Source organism: Ranitomeya imitator, chromosome 4 (genome assembly GCF_032444005.1).
Source record: "Ranitomeya imitator isolate aRanImi1 chromosome 4, aRanImi1.pri, whole genome shotgun sequence".
NCBI lineage: Eukaryota > Metazoa > Chordata > Amphibia > Anura > Dendrobatidae > Ranitomeya > Ranitomeya imitator.
This window is the reverse complement of record NC_091285.1, coordinates 362,246,905-362,265,037: the sequence shown is the minus strand read 5'-3', so window position 1 is coordinate 362,265,037 and position 18,133 is coordinate 362,246,905. Positions and strand designations below refer to the sequence as shown.

Genomic DNA, 18,133 nt, shown 5'->3' with positions numbered 1-18,133 from the left:
CGCAGGTGAAATCCGCACAAAAAACACTGGAAATCCACGGTAAATCCGCAGGTAAAACGCAGTGCCTTTTACCCGCGGATTTTTCAAAAATGATGCTGAAAAATCTCACATGAATCCGCAACGTGGGCACATAGCCTTAGGGTTAGGGTTGGAATTAGGGTTGTGGTTAGGGTTAGGGGTGTGTTGGGGTTAGGGTTGTGGTTAGGGGTGTGTTGCGGTTAGGGTTGTGATTAGGGTTATGGCTACAGTTGGGATTAGGGTTAGGGGTGTGTTGGGGTTAGTGTTGGAGGTAGAATTGAGGGGTTTTCACTGTTTAGGCACATCAGGGGTCTCCAAACGCAACGTGGCGCCACCATTGATTCCAGCCAATCTTGTATTCAAAAAGTCAAATGGTGCTCCCTCACTTCCGAGCCCCGACGTGTGCCCAAACAGTGGTTTACCCCCACATATGGGGTACCAGCATACTCAGGACAAACTGCGCAACAATTCCTGGGGTCCAATTTCTCCTGATACCCTTGTGAAAATAAAAAATTGCTTGCTAAAACATCATTTTTGAGGAAAGAAAAATGATCTTTTATTTTCACGGCTCTGCGTTGTAAACGTCTGTGAAGCACTTGGGGGTTCAAAGTCCTCACCACACATCTAGATTAGTTTCTTTGGTGGTCTAGTTTCCAAAATGGGGTCATTTGTGGGGGATCTCCAATGTTTAGGCACACAAGGGCTCTCCAAACGTGACATGGTGTCCGCTAATGATTGGAGCTAATTTTCCATTTAAAAAGCCAAATGGCGTGCCTTCCCTTCCGAGCCCTGCCGTGCGCCCAAACAGTGGTTTACCCCCACATATGGGGTATCAGCGTACTCAGGACAAACTGGACAACAACATTTGGGGTCCAATTTCTCCTAATACCCTTGGCAAAATAGGAAATTCCAGGCTAAAAATCATTTTTGAGGAAAGAAAAGTTATTTTTTATTTTCATGGCTCTGCGTTCTAAACTTCTGTGAAGCACCTGGGGGTTTAAAGTGCTCAATATGCATCTAGATTAGTTCCTTGGGGGGGGTCTAGTTTCCAAAATGGGGTCACTTGTGGGGGAGCTCCAATGTTTAGGCACACAGGGGATCTCCAAACGCGACATGGTGTCCGCTAACAATTGGAGCTAATTTTCCATTCAAAAAGTCAAATGGCGCGCCTTCCCTTCCGAGCCCTGCCGTGTGCCCAAACAGTGGTTTACCCCCACATATGAGGAATCTGCGTACTCGGGAGACATTGCCCAACAAATTTTGCGATCCATTTTATCCTATTGCCCATGTGAAAATGAAAAAATTGAGGCGAAAAGAAATTTTTTGTGAAAAAAAAGTACTTTTTCATTTTTACAGATCAATTTGTGAAGCACCTGAGGGTTTAAAGTGCTCACTAGGCATCTAGATAAGTTCCTTGGGGGGTCTAGTTTCCAACATGGGGTCACTTGTGGGGGAGCTCCAATGTTTAGGCACACAGGGGCTCTCCAAACGCGACATGGTGTCCGCTAACGATGGAGATAATTTTTCATTCAAAAAGTCAAATGGCGCTCCTTCCCTTCCGAGCCTTACCATGTGCCCAAACAGTGGTTTACCCCCACATGTGAGGTATCGGTGTACTCAGGAGAAATTGCCCAAGAAATTTTAGGATCCATTTTATCCTGTTGCCCATATGAAAATGAAAAAAATGAGGCTAAAAGAATTTTTTTGTGAAAAAAAAGTACTTTTTCATTTTTACGGATCAATTTGTGAAGCACCTGAGGGTTTAAAGTGCTCACTATGCATCTAGATAAGTTCCTTGGGGTGTCTAGTTTCCAAAATGGGGTCACTTGTGGGGGAGCTCCAATTTTTAGGCACACGGGGGCTCTCCAAATGTGACATGGTGTCCGTTAAAGAGTGGAGCCAATTTTTCATTCAAAAAGTCAAATGGCGCTCCTTCCCTTCCAAGCCCTGCCGTGCGCCCAAACAGTGGCTTACCCCCACATATGAGGTATCAGCGTACTCAGGGCAAATTGGACAACAACTTTCGTGGTTCAGTTTCTCCTTTTACCATTGTGAAATCAAAAAAATTGTTGCTAAAAGATCATTTTTGTGACTAAAAAGTTAAATGTTCATTTTTTCCTTCCATGTTGCTTCTGCTGCTGTGAAGCACCTGAAGGGTTAATAAACTTCTTGAATGTGGTTTTGTGCACCTTGAGGGGTGCAGATTTTAGAATGGTGTCACTTTTGGGTATTTTCAGCCATATAGACCCCGTAAACTGACTTCAAATGTGAGGTGGTCGAAAAAAATGGCTTTGTAAATTTCGTTGTAAAAATGAGAAATCGCTGGTCAAATTTTAACCCTTATAACTTCCTAGCAAAAAAAAATTTTGTTTCCAAAATTGTGCTCATGTAAAGTATACATGTGGGAAATGTTATTTATTAACTATTTTGTGTCACATAACTCTCTGGTTTAACAGAATAAAAATTCAAATTGTGAAAATTGCGAAATTTTCAAAATTTTCGCCAAATTTCCGTTTTTATCACAATTAAACGCATAATTTATTGACCTAAATTTACCACTAACATGAAGCCCAATATGTCACGAAAAAACAATCTCAGAACCGCTAGGATCCATTGAAGCGTTCCTGAGTTATTACCTCATAAAGGGACACTGGTCAGAATTGCAAAAAACGTCCAGGTCATTAAGGTCAAAATAGGCTGGGTCATGAAGGGGTTAAAAGAAAATCCCACCAAAGGGGAGCTCCCATTAGTGTTTCTGTATTCTGTTCTTCTCTTGTGTCCATGTCGGAAGTATAAACCTGATGCAACTGATTAGTTCTACAACCCCTTTTCATTTGCCTTAGTAAATACCACCTTTCATTGCAGGGGAACTCTTGGGGTCCTGGATTGTAACTATGTGTTTGGTTACAGCGGCCATATCAGCTGTTTATCAGTGGGGGTATATTTTGAAAGGATATAAATTGAGACTTTTTAAAAATAAATAAATGTGTTATTGTGCTAAATACATGTTATAATACATTGCAGTATTTAAACAGCCTGGGTCAATAAGTTATCAGGATGTAGATGGTGCTGCCAAAATGTGTTCTTAACCCCTTCATGACCTTGGGATTTTTCGTTTTTCCGTGTTTGTTTTTCACTCCCCTCCTTCCCAGAGCCGTAACTTTTTTTATTTTTCCGTCAATTTGGCCATGTGAGGGCTTATTTTTTGCGGAACGAGTTGTACTTTTGAACGACATCATTGGTTTTAGCATGTCGTGTACTAGAAAACGGGAAAAATAATTCCAAGTGCGGTGAAATTGCAAAAAAAGTGCAGTCCCACACTTGTTTTTTGTTTGGCTTTTTTGCTCGGTTCACTAAATGCTAAAACTGACTTGACATTATGATTCTCCAGGTCATTACGAGTTCATAGACACCTAACATGACTAGGTTATTTTTTACCTAAGTGGTGAAAAAAAAATTCCAAACTTTGCTAAAAAAAAATAAACAATTGTGTCATTTTCCGATACTCGTAGCGTCTCCATTTTTCATGATCTGGGGTTGGTTGAGGGCTTATTTTTTGCGTGCTGAGATGACGTTTTTAATTATAGCATTTTGGTGCAAATACGTTCTTTTGATCGTCCGTTATTGTATTTTAATGCAATGTTGTGGCGACCAAAAAACTGTAATTCTGGCGTTTTGAATTTTTTTCTCGCTACGCCGTTTAGCGATCAGGTTAATGCTTTTTTTTATTTGATAGATCGGGCGATTCTGAACGCGGCGATACCAAATATGTGTAGATTTGATTTTTTTTTTATTGATTTATTTTCATTGGGGCGAAAGGGGGGTGATTTAAACTTTTATATATTTTTTTTATTTTTTTCACATTTTTTTTTTACTTTTGCCATGCTTCAATAGCCTCCATGGGAGGCTAGAAGCAGGCACAGCACGATCGGCTCTGCTACATAGCAGCGATCTGCTGTTCGCTGCTATGTAGCAGAAAATTAGGTGTGCTGTGAGCGCCAACCACAGGGTGGCGCTCACAGCTACCGGCGATCAGTAACCATAGAGGTCTCAAGGACCTCTATGGTTACAATGTACAAGCATCGCCGACCTCCGATCATGTGACGGGGGTCGGCGATGCCGTCATTTCCGGCCGCCCGGCCGGAAGCTGTAGTTAAATGCTGCTGTCTGCGTTTGACAGCGGCATTTAACTAGTTAATAGGCGCGGGCAGATCGCGATTCTGCCCGCGCCTATTACAGGCACATGTCAGCTGTTCAAAACAGCTGACATGTCCCAGCTTTGATGCGGGGGCTCACCGCCGGAGCCTGCATCAAAGCGGGGCTTCTGACCTCGGACGTACTATCCCGTATAAGGTTAGAAAGGGGTTAAAGGGATGCACTAAGACCAAGCCCTTATTGAATGTTCGTTAGTCCCAGTGTAAGTAACAAGAAGCCGACCCGCGGGACATTGGTTGCTCAGTCCTTTCATTTGCAATGTATTCACAGCTGTGGAGATCCTTGCAGACATTATACAGAACAGCACCTTGGGTGAAGCGGAGATTGAGCGTGAAAGAGGAGTCATCCTACGTGAGATGCAGGAAGTGGAGACTAATCTGCAGGAAGTGGTCTTTGACTACCTACACGCTACTGCCTATCACAATACCGCCCTGGGCAGAACCATCCTGGGACCTACGGAGAACATCAGGTAGGCGGCGGTCATAACTTGCCCACATATGTGTAGATTTACCCAGATTTTGGTCTTAAATACAGGTATTAATTTTTAGATATGTTAAATTTTTAAATCTCATGAAATTTTTTTTATATATTATAGCAAAAATAGAAAGAAACGTGGCAACACTCACCGGCCCTGTGAAGCGGACTATTCCTTTATTGAAGCAATTGTGAACACATCTTCACGGCACGGGGGAGACAAGGAACGAGAGGAGGTGAGCGGAGAGAGGACAACAGCCGTTTCACGCCGACACCGGAGCTTCTACGGGTCCAGTTCCTTGTCTCCCCCGTGCCGTGAAGATGTGTTCACAATTGCTTCAATAAAGGAATAGTCCGCTTCACATGGCCGGTGAGTGTTGCCACGTTTCTTTCTATTTTTGCTACTATGTGCCTACTTTTTCTCTAACGTGAGCACCTCCCCTAAGTATTAAGCTCGGCTGTTTAACCAGTGACTCCACATCGAGTCTCGCTGTTGGGCTGTGCTGCCTTTTTGACTTCTTTTTGCGCATTGTTTATATATTATCTTTAAGCATGTCTGTGCACACATTTTCACATGCTACATTCATTGCACTTATTTAGTAATGACGGAAATTTAAAGTCTCTAGTCTTTTATAGCCGTTTTACACAAGTTTAAATCAGTGGGGTTTTTGGCCAAATTCCGACGTTTTTGTATGGACTGGCCACAGATCTCCCGATTCGACTTCCATGGCCTTATACTGTATGTGGCTTTGAGGCTGTTGAGTTAATGTCGGGAGACCACAGCCATGGCTCATACACAGACTGATTCACTGACGTCTGAATTTGGCCTAACCGTTAGGATTGTTTCTTTCTGTTAGTATAATTTTAAAGGATTGCTACACCTATAATATCTGGAAATTCATTCAAATAAGGACGTCCTGCTGGGTTATGTTTACTGTATGTAGGACCCTGTCAAAGTCCTTTGTGACTACTATAATTATATTTCCCTTTATTTTACTCAATGTTACAATTAATGGAAAAATCCTATATGTGCATGGTGTATTCTTATTTCATACATACGGTATTATGGTTACAGATCTATAAACCGGAATGACTTGGTGGAATATATAACGACACACTATAAAGGGCCTAGGATTGTTTTGGCTGCTGCTGGTGGTAAGTGTTCTGGAGTAGCTTTAACATGACACTTCTATAAACAGGCACAGTCTGTAGTATGTTCAATCAACTTGATTTATGAATGTTTCTATTTCTATTCTTGGTTTCAGGCATTTCTCATGATCAGCTGCATGACTTAGCAAAGTATCATTTTGGTAATCTTCCTGCTACATATAAAGGAGAGACTCTACCACTATGCGCCTTCACAGGTAGTGAGGTAAGTGATTCGCTATGCCTTAGAGGACATTGCAATGCCAGACATCGCAATAGAGAACATCCTTGGGGGAAAAAAAGACATCGATGGCTTGTCAGTTAAGGGTCTTCTGATGCACTGCTATGTATAGCCCAAGTGATCGGATGATAATAGCTTCAACTATTAAAGTGAACCTGTCACCAGGTTTGGCCGATATAAGATACGGCCATCATCTTTCAGGGCTTATCTACAGCATTCTATAATGCTCTATAGATAAGCCCCCAATCCGACCTGCCAGAGAGGAAAAATAAGTTTTATTATACTCACCTGCAGGGTGGTCCGGTCCGAGGGTGTTGTGAATTCCGCTCTTGGGCTCCCTCCGGTGGAATGGCTGCTCCTTGGATTTAGCAGTCAGCAGCTGCTTCCACTGATTGTCTATTCTGCTCGGCTATTTAGCCTGGCTCTTTCCTTCAGCTTGTGCCACTTGTCTATGGTTCCTGATTGGATTCACATCTCTTTGGATTTCCCTGTTCTCCTGACCAGTTCAGCAAAGTTAAGTCCTTGCTTGCTCTTTTCTGTCCACAGGTTGTGGACTTATCCGTTCTGTGCTTTCTATGTTTGTCCAGCTTGTCAGTATGAATTAATTCAGTGTAGCTGGAAGCTCTGGGAAGCAGATTTACCTTCCACACCTTTAGTCAGGTGTGGAGATTTTTGTAAACTCTGTGTGGATTTTTTGTAGTGTTTTATACTGACCGGACAGTATTCCATCCTGTCCTATCTAGCTAGACTGGCCTCCTGTGCTCATCCTGGTTTCATTCTGTGTATGTCTTTTCCCTCTCCACTCAGTCATTACTTGTGGGGGGCTATCTATCCTTGGGGGATTTTCTCTGAGGCAAGATAGTTTTCCTGTTTCTATCTTTAGGGGTAGTTAGATCTTAGGCTGTGACGAGGTGCCTAGGGAGTGTCAGGAGCATCCCATGGCTACTTCTAGTGTTGTGTTGAGCTTAGGGACTGCGGTCAGTACAGGTACCACTTCCTTTAGAGCTCGTCCCATGTTGCTCCTAAACCACCAGATCATTACAGTACAAGTGGCCAAAAATGAATTAAATGCATCTCAAAAGAAGGAAAAAATTCTGAGCCATTTTTTTTTCTGTGCTCTATTTTGTCTTTTTTTTTTTTCTCTTGATCTCTGGGTGGTTCAGGATTTATGCTCTGGCATGGATGTTCAGGGTTTGTTTTCTCATGTGGATCAACTTGCTGCAAGAGTACAGAGTATCCAAGATTATGTTGTCCAGACTCCGGCTTTGGAGCCTAGAATTCCTACTCCTGATTTGTTTTTTGGGGACAGATCCAAGTTTTTGAACTTTAAAAATAACGGCAAATTGTTTTTTGCTTTGAAACCCCGTTCTTCTGGTGATCCCATTCAGCAAGTTAAAATCATCATATCCTTGCTGCGTGGTGACCCTCAGGACTGGGCATTCTCCCTTGAATCAGGGGATCCGGCATTGCTGAATGTAGACGCATTTTTTTCAAGCGCTCGGATTATTATATGACGAACCTAATTCTGTGGATCATGCAGAAAAAACCCTGTTGGCCCTGTGTCAAGGTCAGGAAGCGGCAGAATTATACTGCCAGAAATTTAGGAAATGGTCTGTGCTCACTAAATGGAATGAGGATGCTCTGGCTGCTATTTTCAGAAAAGGTCTTTCTGAAGCCCTTTAAAGATGTTATGGTGGGCTTCCCTACGCCTACTGGTTTGAGTGAATCTATGTCTCTAGTCATTCAGATTGATCGGCGTCTGCGCGAGCGCAAAGCTATGCACCATATGGCAGTGTCCTCTGAGCAGAGTCCTGAATCTATGCAATGTGATAGGATTTTGACTAGAACAGAACAGTAGGAATTCAGACGTCAGAATAGGCTGTGTTTTTACTGTGGTGATTCTGCTCATGTTATTTCTGATTGCCCTAAACGTACTAGGAGGGTCGCTAGGTCTGTTACCATTAGTACTATACAGCCTAAATGTCTCTTATCTGTGACCCTGATTTGCTCATTGTTCTTTTCTGTCATGGCATTTGTGGATTCAGGCGCTGCCCTGAACTTAATGGACTTCAAATTCGCCAGGCGCTGTAGTTTTTCCTTGCAGCCTTTGCAGAGCCCTATTCCTTTGAGGGGCATTGATGCTACACCATTGGCCAAGGATAAACCTCAGTACTGGACGCAGATGACCATGTACATTGCTCCAACACATCAGGAAAATTGCCGTTTTCTGGTGTTGCATAACCTGCATGATGATGTTGTACTGGGTTTTCCATGGTTACAGGAACATAATCCGGTGCTGGATTGGAAAACTATGTCTGTGACTAGTTGGGGTTTTCAAGGGGTACATAGTGACGTTTCTTTGATGTCAATTTCCTCTTCCCTCTCTTCTGAGGTCCCTGAGTTTTTGTCGGATTTCTAGGATGTATTTGATGAGCCCAAGTCCAGTTCCCTTCCTCCACATAGGGACTGTGATTGTGCTATTAACTTGATTCCTGGTTGTAAGTTCCCCAAGGGCCGACTTTTCAATCTGTCTGTGCCAGAGCATGCCGCCATGCGGAGCTATGTTAAGGAATCTTTGGAGAAGGGGCATATTCGGCCGTCTTCGTCACCATTGGGAGCGGGTTTCTTTTTTGTTGCTAAGAAGGATGGCTCCTTGAGACCCTGTATAGATTATTGTCTTCTTAATAAGATCACGGTCGAATTCCAATACCCCTTGCCTTTGCTTTCTGATTTGTTTACTCAGATTAAGGGGGCTAGTTGGTTTACTAAGATTGACCTCCGAGGGGCATATAATCTTGTTCGTATTAATCCCTTTCTGCCATTGGACGTAATATTCCGTCCATGTGGGGTGGGCCTTAATTCCCAAGGACGGAATATTACGTCCAGCGCGATCGGCCGCGCTCACGGGGGGAGCGCCGCCGATCGCGGCCGGGTGTCAGCTGCTTATCGCAGCTGACATCCGGCACTATGTGCCAGGAGCGGTCACGGACCGCCCCCGGCACATTAACCCCCGGCACACCGCGATCAAAGATGATCGCGATGTGCCGGCGGTGCAGGGAAGCATCGCGCAGGGAGGGGGCTCCCTGCGGGCTTCCCTGAGACCCCCGCAGCAACGCGATGTGATCGCGTTGCTCCAGGGGTCTCCCACCTCCTTCCTGCAGCAAATCCCGGATCCAAAATGGCCGCGGATCCGGGTCCTGCAGGGAAGGAGGTGGCTTACCAAGTGCCTGCTCAGAGCAGGCACTTGGTAACGCTGCACTGTTCTGACAGATCAGTGATCTGTCAGAGTGCTGTGCAAACTGGCAGATCACCGATCTGTATTGTCCCCCCCTGGGACAAAGTAAAAACGTAAAAAAAAAAAAAATTTCCAAGTGTGTAAAAAAAAAAAAAAATATTATTCCCATAAATACATTTCTTTATCTAAATAAAAAAAAAAACAATAGAAGTACACATATTTAGTATCGTCGCGTCCGTAACAACCCGACCTATAAAGCTATCCCACTAGTTAACCCCTTCAGTAAACACCGTAAGAAGAAAAAAAAAAAGAGGCAAAAAACAACACTTTATTATCGTACCGCCAAACAAAAAGTGGAATAACACGCGATCAAAAAGACAGATATAAATAAGCATGGTACCGCTGAAAGCGTCATCTTGTCCCGCAAAAAACGAGCCGCCATACAGCAACATCAGCAAAAAAATAAAAAAGTTATAGTCCTCAGAATAAAGCGATGCAAAAATAATTATTTTTTCTATAAAATAGTTTTTATTGTATAAAAGCGCCAAAACATAAAAAAAATGATATAAATGAGGTGTCGCTGTAATCGTACTGACCCGAAGAATAAAACTGCTTTATCAATTTTACCAAACGCGGAACGGTATAAACGCCTCCCCCAAAAGAAATTCATGAATAGCTGGTTTTTGGTCATTCTGCCTCACAAAAATCGGAATAAAAAGCGATCAAAAAATGTCACGTGCCCGAAAATGTTACCAATAAAAACGTCAACTCGTCCCGCAAAAAAACAAGACCTCACATGACTCTGTGGACCAAAATATGGAAAAATTATAGCTCTCAAAATGTGCTAACGCAAAAAATATTTTTTGCAATAAAAAGCGTCTTTCAGTGTGTGACGGCTGCCAATCATAAAAATCCGCTAAAAAACCAGCTATAAAAGTAAATCAAACCCCCCTTCATCACCCCCTTAGTTAGGGAAAAATTAAAAAAATGTATTTATTTCCATTTTGCCATTAGGGTTGGGGCTAGGGTTGGGGCTAGGGTTAGGGCTAGGGTTAGGGTTGGGGCTAGGGTTAGGGCTAAGGCTACAGTTAGGGTTGGGGCTAAAGTTAGGGTTAGGGTTTGGATTACATTTGCGGTTGGGAATAGGATTAGGGGTGTGTCTGGGTTAGAGGTGTGGTTAGGGTTACCGTTGGGATTAGGGTTAGGGGTGTGTTTGGATTAGGGTTTCAGTTATAATTGGGGGGTTTCCACTGTTTAGGCACATCAGGGGCTCTCCAAACGCGACATGGCGACCGATTTCAATTCCATCCAATTCTGCATTGAAAAAGTAAAACAGTGCTCCTTCCCTTCCGAGCTCTCCCGTGTGTCCAAACAGGAGTTTACCCCAACATATGGGGTATCGGCGTACTCAGGACAAATTGGACAACAACTTTTGCGGTCCAATTTCTCCTGTTACCCTTGGGAAAATACAAAACTGGGGGCTAAAAAATAATTTTTGTGGGAAACAAAGATTTTTTATATTCACGGCTCTGCGTTATAAACTGTAGTGAAACACTTGGGGGCTCAAAGTTCTCAGAACACATCTAGATAAGTTCGTGGGGGGGTCTAGTTTCCAATATGGGGTCACTTGTGGGGGGTTTCTACTGTTTAGGTATATTAGGGGCTCTGCAAACGCAATGTGACGCCTGCAGACCATTCCATCTAAGTCTGCATTCCAAATGGCGCTCCTTTCCTTCCGAGCCCTCCCATGCGCCCAAACGCTGGTTCCCCCCCACATATGGGGTATCAACGCATTCAGGACAAAATGGACAACAACTTTTGGGGTCCAATTTCTCCTTTTACCCTCGAGAAAATACAAAACTGGGGGCTAAAAAATAATTTTGAGGGGAAATTTTTTTTTTTATTTTCACGGCTCTGCGTTATAAACTGTAGTGAAATACTTGGGGGCTCAAAGTTCTCACAACACATCTAGATAAGTTCCTTGGGGGGTCTAGTTTCCAATATGGGGTCACTTGTGGGGGGTTTCTACTGTTTAGGTACATTAGGGGCTCTGCAAACACAATGTGACGCCTGCAGACCATTCCATCTAAGTCTGTATTCCAAATGGCGCTCCTTCCCTTCCGAGCCCTCCCATGCGCCCAAACGCTGGTTCTCCCCCACATATAGGGTATCAGCGCACTCAGGACAAATTGCACAACAACTTTTGGGGTCCAATTTCTCCTGTTACCCTCAGGAAAATACAAAACTGGGGGCTAAAAAATTATTTTTGTGGGAAAAATTTTTTGTTTTATTTTTACGGCTCTGCATTATAAACTTCTGTGAAGCTCTTATTGGGTCAAAGTGCTCACCACACATCTAGATAAGTTCCTTAGGGGGTCTACTTTTCAAAATGGTGTCACTTGTGGGGGGTTTCAATGTTTAGGTACATCAGTGGCTCTCCAAACGCAACATGGCGTCCCATCTCAATTCCTGTCAATTTTGCATTGAAAGGTCAAACGGCGCTCCTTCCCTTCCGAGCTCTCCCATGCGCCCAAACAATGGTTTACCCCCACAAATGGCGTATCAGAGTACTCAGGACAAATTGTGCCACAACTTTTGTGGTCCAATTTCTTCTCTTACCATTGGGAAAATAAAAAATTGGGGGCGAAAAGATAATTTTTGTGAAAAAAAAAATGATTTTTTATTTTTACGGTTCTGCATTATAAACTTCTGTGAAGCACTTGGTGGGTCAAACTGCTCACCACACCTCTAGATAAGTTCCTTAGGGGGTCTACTTTCCAAAATGGTGTCACTTGTGGGGGGTTTCAATGTTTAGGCACATCAGTGGCTCTCCAAACGCAACATGGCGTCCCATCTCAATTCCAGTTAATTTTGCATTGAAAAGTCAAATGGCGCTCCTTCCCTTCCGAGCTCTGCCATGCGCCCAAACTGTGGTTAACCCCCACATATGGGGTATCAGCGTACTCAGGACAAATTGTTCAACAACTTTTGGGGTCCATATTCTCCTGTTACCCTTGGTAAAATAAAACAAATTGGAGCTGAAGTAAATTTTTTGTGAAAAAAAGTTAAATGTTAATTTTTATTTAAACATTCCAAAAATTCCTGTGAAGCACCTGAAGGGTTAATAAACTTCTTGAATGTGGTTTTGAGAACCTTGAGGGGTACAGTTTTTAGAATGGTGTCACACTTGGGTATTTTCTATCATATAGACCCCTCAAAATGACTTCAAATGAGATGTGGTCCCTAAAATAAAATGGTGTTGTAAAAATGAGAAATTGCTGGTCAACTTTTAACCCTTATAACTCCCTAACAAAAAAAAATTTTGGTTCCAAAATTGTGCTGATGTAAAGTAGACATGTGGGAAATGTTACTTATTAAGTATTTTGTGTGACATATCTCTGTGATTTAATTGCATAAAAATTCAAAGTTGGAAAATTGCGAAATTTTCAAAATTTTCGCCAAATTTCCGTTTTTTTCACAAATAAACGCAGGTAATATCAAAGAAATTTTACCACTATCATGAAGTACAATATGTCACGAGAAAACAATGTCAGAATCACCGGGATCCGTTGAAGCGTTCCAGAGTTATAACCTCATAAAGGGACAGTGGTCAGAATTGTAAAAATTGGCCCGCTCCATAACGTGCAAACCACCCTTGGGGGTAAAGGGGTTAAACAGGGTGACGAATGGAATACTGCATTTAATACGTCCGAAGGCCATTTTGAATACCTTGTGATGCCATTCGGGCTCTCTAATGCTCCATCTGTGTTCCAATCCTTCATGTATGATATTTTCCGCAATTATCTTGATAAATTCATGGTTGTTGTATATTTGGATGATATTTTGATGTTTTCCGATGATTGGGAGTCTCATGTGAAGCAGGTCAGGATGGTATTCCAGATCCTTCGTGATAATGCTTTATTTGTGAAGGGGTCTAAGTGCCTATTCGGAGTTCAGAAGGTCTCTTTTTTGGGTTTTATTTTTTCTCCCTCGTCTATGGAAATGGATCCTGTTAAGGTCCAAGCTATTCATGACTGGATTCAACCCACATCTGTGAAGAGCCTTCAAAAATTTTTGGGCTCTGCTAATTTCTATCGCCGTTTCATTGCCAACTTTTCCAGTGTGGTTAAGCCCCTTACTGATTTGACGAAGAAAGGCGCTGATGTGACGAATTGGTCCTCTGCGGCTGTTGAGGCCTTTCGGGAGCTTAAACGCCGATTTACTTCTGCCCCTGTGTTGCGTCAGCTGGATGTTTCTCTTCCTTTTCAGGTTGAGATTGACGCTTCTGAGATTGGGGCAGGGGCCGTTTTGTCTGAGGGATTCTGATGGTTCTTTGATGAAACCGTGTGCTTTTTTTTCTAGAAACTTTTTGCCTGCGGAACGCAATTATGATGTCGGCAATCGGGAGTTGTTGGCTATGAAGTGGGCGTTTGAGGAGTGGCGACATTGGCTTTGAGGGAGCTAAGCACAGCGTTGTGGTCTTGACTGATCATAAGAATCTGATTTACCTCGAGTCGGCCAAGCGGCTGAATCCTAGACAGGCTCGATGGTCCCTGTTTTTCTCCCGTTTTGATTTTGTGGTCTCGTATCTTCCGGGATCTAAGAATGTTAAGGCTGATGCCCTCTCTAGGAGTTTTTCGCCTGATTCTCCTGGAGTCCTTGAGCCGGTTGGCATTCTTAAGGAAGGGGTGATTCTTTCTGCCATCTCCCCTGATTTGCGGCGGGTGCTTCGGGAATTTTAGGCTGATAGGCCTGACCGCTGTCCAGTGGGGAAGTTGTTTGTTCCTGATGGATAAGTAAGGTGATTTCTGAGGTTCATTGTTCAGTGTTGGCTGGTCATCCTGGGATTTTTGGTACCAGAGATTTGGTTGCTAGGTCCTTTTGGTGGCCTTCCTTGTCACGTGATGTGCGTGCTTTTGTGCAGTCCTGTGGGACTTGCGCCCGGGCCAAGCCTTGCTGTTCCCGCGCTAGTGGGTTGCTTTTGCCTTTGCCGATCCCTGAGAGGCCCTGGACGCATATTTCCATGGATTTTATTTCGTGTCTTCCTGTTTCCCAGAAGATGTCTGTTATCTGGGTTGTTTGTGACCGGTTCTCTAAAATGGTCCATCTGGTACCTTTGCCTAAGTTGCCTTCCTTTTCAGATTTGGTTCCATTGTTTTTTCAGCATGTGGTTTGTTTGCATGGCATTCCGGAGAATATTGTGTCCGACAGAGGTTCTCAGTTTGTCTCTAGGTTTTGGCGGGCCTTTTGTGCTAGGATGGGCATTGATTTGTCTTTTTCTTCTGCGTTTGATCCTCAGACTAATGGCCAAACTGAGCGAACTAATCAGACCTTGGAGACCTATTTGAGATGCTTTGTGTCTGCTGATCAGGATGATTGGGTGTCTTTCTTGCCGTTGGCCGAGTTTGCCCTTAATAATCGGGCTAGTTTAGCTACTTTGGTTTCACCTTTCTTTTGTAATTTTGGTTTTCATCCTCATTTTTCTTCTGGGCAGGTTGAGCCTTCTGATTGTCCTGGTGTGGATTCTGTGGTGGACAGGGTGCAGCAAATTTGGACTCATGTGGTGGACAATTTGACGTTGTCTCAGGAAAGGGCTCAACGTTTTGCTAACCGCCGTCGGTGTGTTGGTCCCCGGCTTCATGTGGGGGATTTGGTTTGGTTGTCTTCTCGTCATGTTCCTATGAAGGTTTCTTCCCCTAAGTTTAAGCCTCGGTTTATTGGTCCTTATAAGATTTCTGAAATTATCAATCTGGTGTCTTTTCGTTTGGCTCTTCCAGCCTCTTTTGCCATTCATAATGTTTTCCATAGATCTTTGTTGCGGAGATATGTGGTGCCCGTTGTTCCCTCGGTTGATCCTCCTGCCCCGGTGTTGGTTGAGGGAGAGTTGGAATATGAGGTTGAGAAAATTTTGGATTCTCGTTTTTCGAGGCGGAGGCTTCAGTATCTTGTCAAGTGGAAGGGTTATGGCCAGGAGGATAATTCTTGGGTTGTTGCCTCTGATGTCCATGCCGCCGATTTGGTTCGTGCTTTTCACTTGGCTCGGCCTGGGGGCTCTGGTGAGGGTTCGGTGACCCCTCCTCAAGGGGGGGGGGGTACTGTTGTGAATTCCGCTGTTGGGCTCCCTCCGGTGGTTGTAAGTGGAACTTTTGTGAGTTCTGCTCTTGGGCTCCCTCCGGTGGTTTTAAGTGGAATGGCTGCTCCTTGGATTTAGCAGTCAGCAGCTGCTTCCACTGATTTTCTATTCTGCTCGGCTATTTAGCCTGGCTCTTTCCTTCAGCTTGTGCCACTTGTCTATGGTTCCTGATTGGATTCACATCTCTTTGGATTTCCCTGTTCTCCTGACCAGTTCAGCAAAGTTAAGTCCTTGCTTGCTCTTTTCTGTCCACAGGTTGTGGACTTATCCGTTCTGTGCTTTCTATGTTTGTCCAGCTTGTCAGTATGAATTAATTCAGTGTAGCTGGAAGCTCTGGGAAGCAGATTTACCCTCCACACTTTTAGTCAGGTGTGGAGATTTTTGTAAACTCTGTGTGGATTTTTTGTAGTGTTTTATACTGACCGGACAGTATTCCATCCTGTCCTATCTAGCTAGACTGGCCTCCTGTGCTCATCCTGGTTTCATTCTGTGTATGTCTTTTCCCTCTCCACTCAGTCATTACTTGTGGGGGGCTATCTATCCTTTGGGGATTTTCTCTGAGGCAAGATATTTTTATGTTTCTATCTTTAGGGGTAGTTAGATCTTAGGCTGTGACGAGGTGCCTAGGGAGTGTCAGGAGCATCCCACGGCTACTTCTAGTGTTGTGTTGAGCTTAGGGTCTGCGGTCAGTACAGGTACCACTTCTAATTTTGTGAGAAGCGCCTGTATGTTTTGTTTTTAGCCACTGCAACATTGCAAAAAAAATGCACTAAAAAGTGGTCAAAACACCCTCAAATGGTATGAATAATATTGTCAGCTAGGGGAGCAAAAAATAAGCCCTTAAACAGCCCTATATCTGAAAAAATTAAAATGTTACAGGTCTCGGAGAATTATCACACAAATTTGTCCAAAATTCGATTACCCATACCCTTAGGTTAGGTTTTGTACTTTAAAAATATATATAAAAAAATATAACAAAGGTGCTAGATAAGAGGGACTCCATTCACAGTATACCAGGGGTTATGAACATACAATTTTATATTCTACCAATCACAAATAGTTAATAAAAAAAACAAATACTAGAAAAGCATGCCGTAGTGATTAGATACAATCTGCCTAATAGTATGGCTATAAAAAGTACAAGAACTGATCTATGAAAGGTAGAAAAAAATTGATTGTATAAAGTGCAAATACCATATCCATAAGATATCAAAGGAAGGAACATGGTAAAAAACAAGTGTTTAATGGCAGCTATGAAAGCATTCCTACGTGGAAATGTTTATAAGCCTGCCTGTTAATGTACTAACGGCTGGATGTCTGCTAACCGCAAACAAAAGTGCAGTGCCACGGTTTGCTAGGATCATCAGATGTTGAAATAGGAGAAAATGGAATATATATGCCTGTATTGCAAAAGTTCCAGTGGATACTATGGTGTCCCTCTACCCCGACGCACGTTTCGCTCTGCTTCGTCTTGGAAAATTATTTAAATAATAATTTTAAAAAAATGACCTATACATGTTTTATATAATAAAAGTGCAATAATTGTGAAATTGCACTTTTGTTTGCAATTTGAACACACTTGGAATTTTTTTCTCGTTTTCCCGTACACAGTGTGGTAGAATGAATGGGGTCATTCTAAGATACAACTTATCTCGATAACAACAAGCCCTCTGATAAAAGTTATGGCTCTTGGAAGAAGGAAGAAAAATGAAAGCGAAAAAAATGCCTGTGGGTAAAGGGGTTAATATAGTTGCACAAAATAAAATAAAAGGCTATAGTATACATTAACAATATGAAAAGTTTATGTCTACACTGAAACATAATTTGAAGTTGCTGGTATGTTGTGTTCTGGCTTCTTTCTACTTGGGTGGAATCGCCAAATACAGTACATCAATGTCCACACGTATACACACAACTGCCAGACAGTTCAGCTTCTGTCAGACGTACTGTCATAGGATTTGGTGCAGCTTCAAATGACACACAGTTAGATATTAGAAGAATGTCATCACAGCGATAAATCACCTAGTTTTTTTCCCTTCCATTATAGATTCGTGTACGTGACGATAAAATGCCACTTGCCCATATTGCTATTTCTGTTGAAGCTGTTGGTTGGTCTCATCCAGATACCATTCCACTCATGGTGGCAAACACATTGATTGGCAACTGGGATCGGTCCTTCGGAGGTGGTGTGGTATGGCACTTGATCATTTTTTTTATCTGTTATATATTCATAAAGCCTATTATTTTGTTAAAGGTTTAAAGGAAACTTTCTTTTAAAAAACTTTGCATAAATCAATAGAACAGGCAAATATAAGAAACTTTGTATTTGTCTTATCAGAAAAATCTGTTTCCTTCTCCACTTATGAGCCACTTTTTCCTTTCCACCTACTTCCTGAACTCACTATTCACTCTGAAAACAAACTGGTCACACAGGACTGACTGCAGCTCACTTGGGTGTCATGTTCCACAGCCTAGTGAGAACCTACATGTCCAGAGCTACAGAGCGTCAGTAAAGGTACCGTCACACATAACGATATCGTTGCTTTTTGTGACGTAGCAACGATATCGTTACCGAAATCGTTATGCGTGACAGCGACCAACGATCAGGCCCCTGCTGGGAGATCGTTGGTCGCTGGGGAATGATCAGAACTTTATTTTGGTCGCTGATTTC

At 42.9% G+C, this 18,133-nt stretch overlaps 1 protein-coding gene across 1 annotated transcript in view; it reads left to right on the top strand.

Moving 5' to 3' along the window:
• PMPCB (peptidase, mitochondrial processing subunit beta) overlaps positions 1-18,133 on the top strand; it is a 71,762-nt gene that overhangs the window by 35,999 nt on the left and 17,630 nt on the right. The window contains exons 5-8 of the mRNA XM_069765115.1: positions 4,504-4,702; positions 5,783-5,862; positions 5,973-6,079; positions 17,510-17,653. Of these exons, the coding sequence (XP_069621216.1) occupies positions 4,504-4,702; positions 5,783-5,862; positions 5,973-6,079; positions 17,510-17,653 (530 nt within the window). The remainder of the gene's footprint in view (positions 1-4,503; positions 4,703-5,782; positions 5,863-5,972; positions 6,080-17,509; positions 17,654-18,133) is intronic.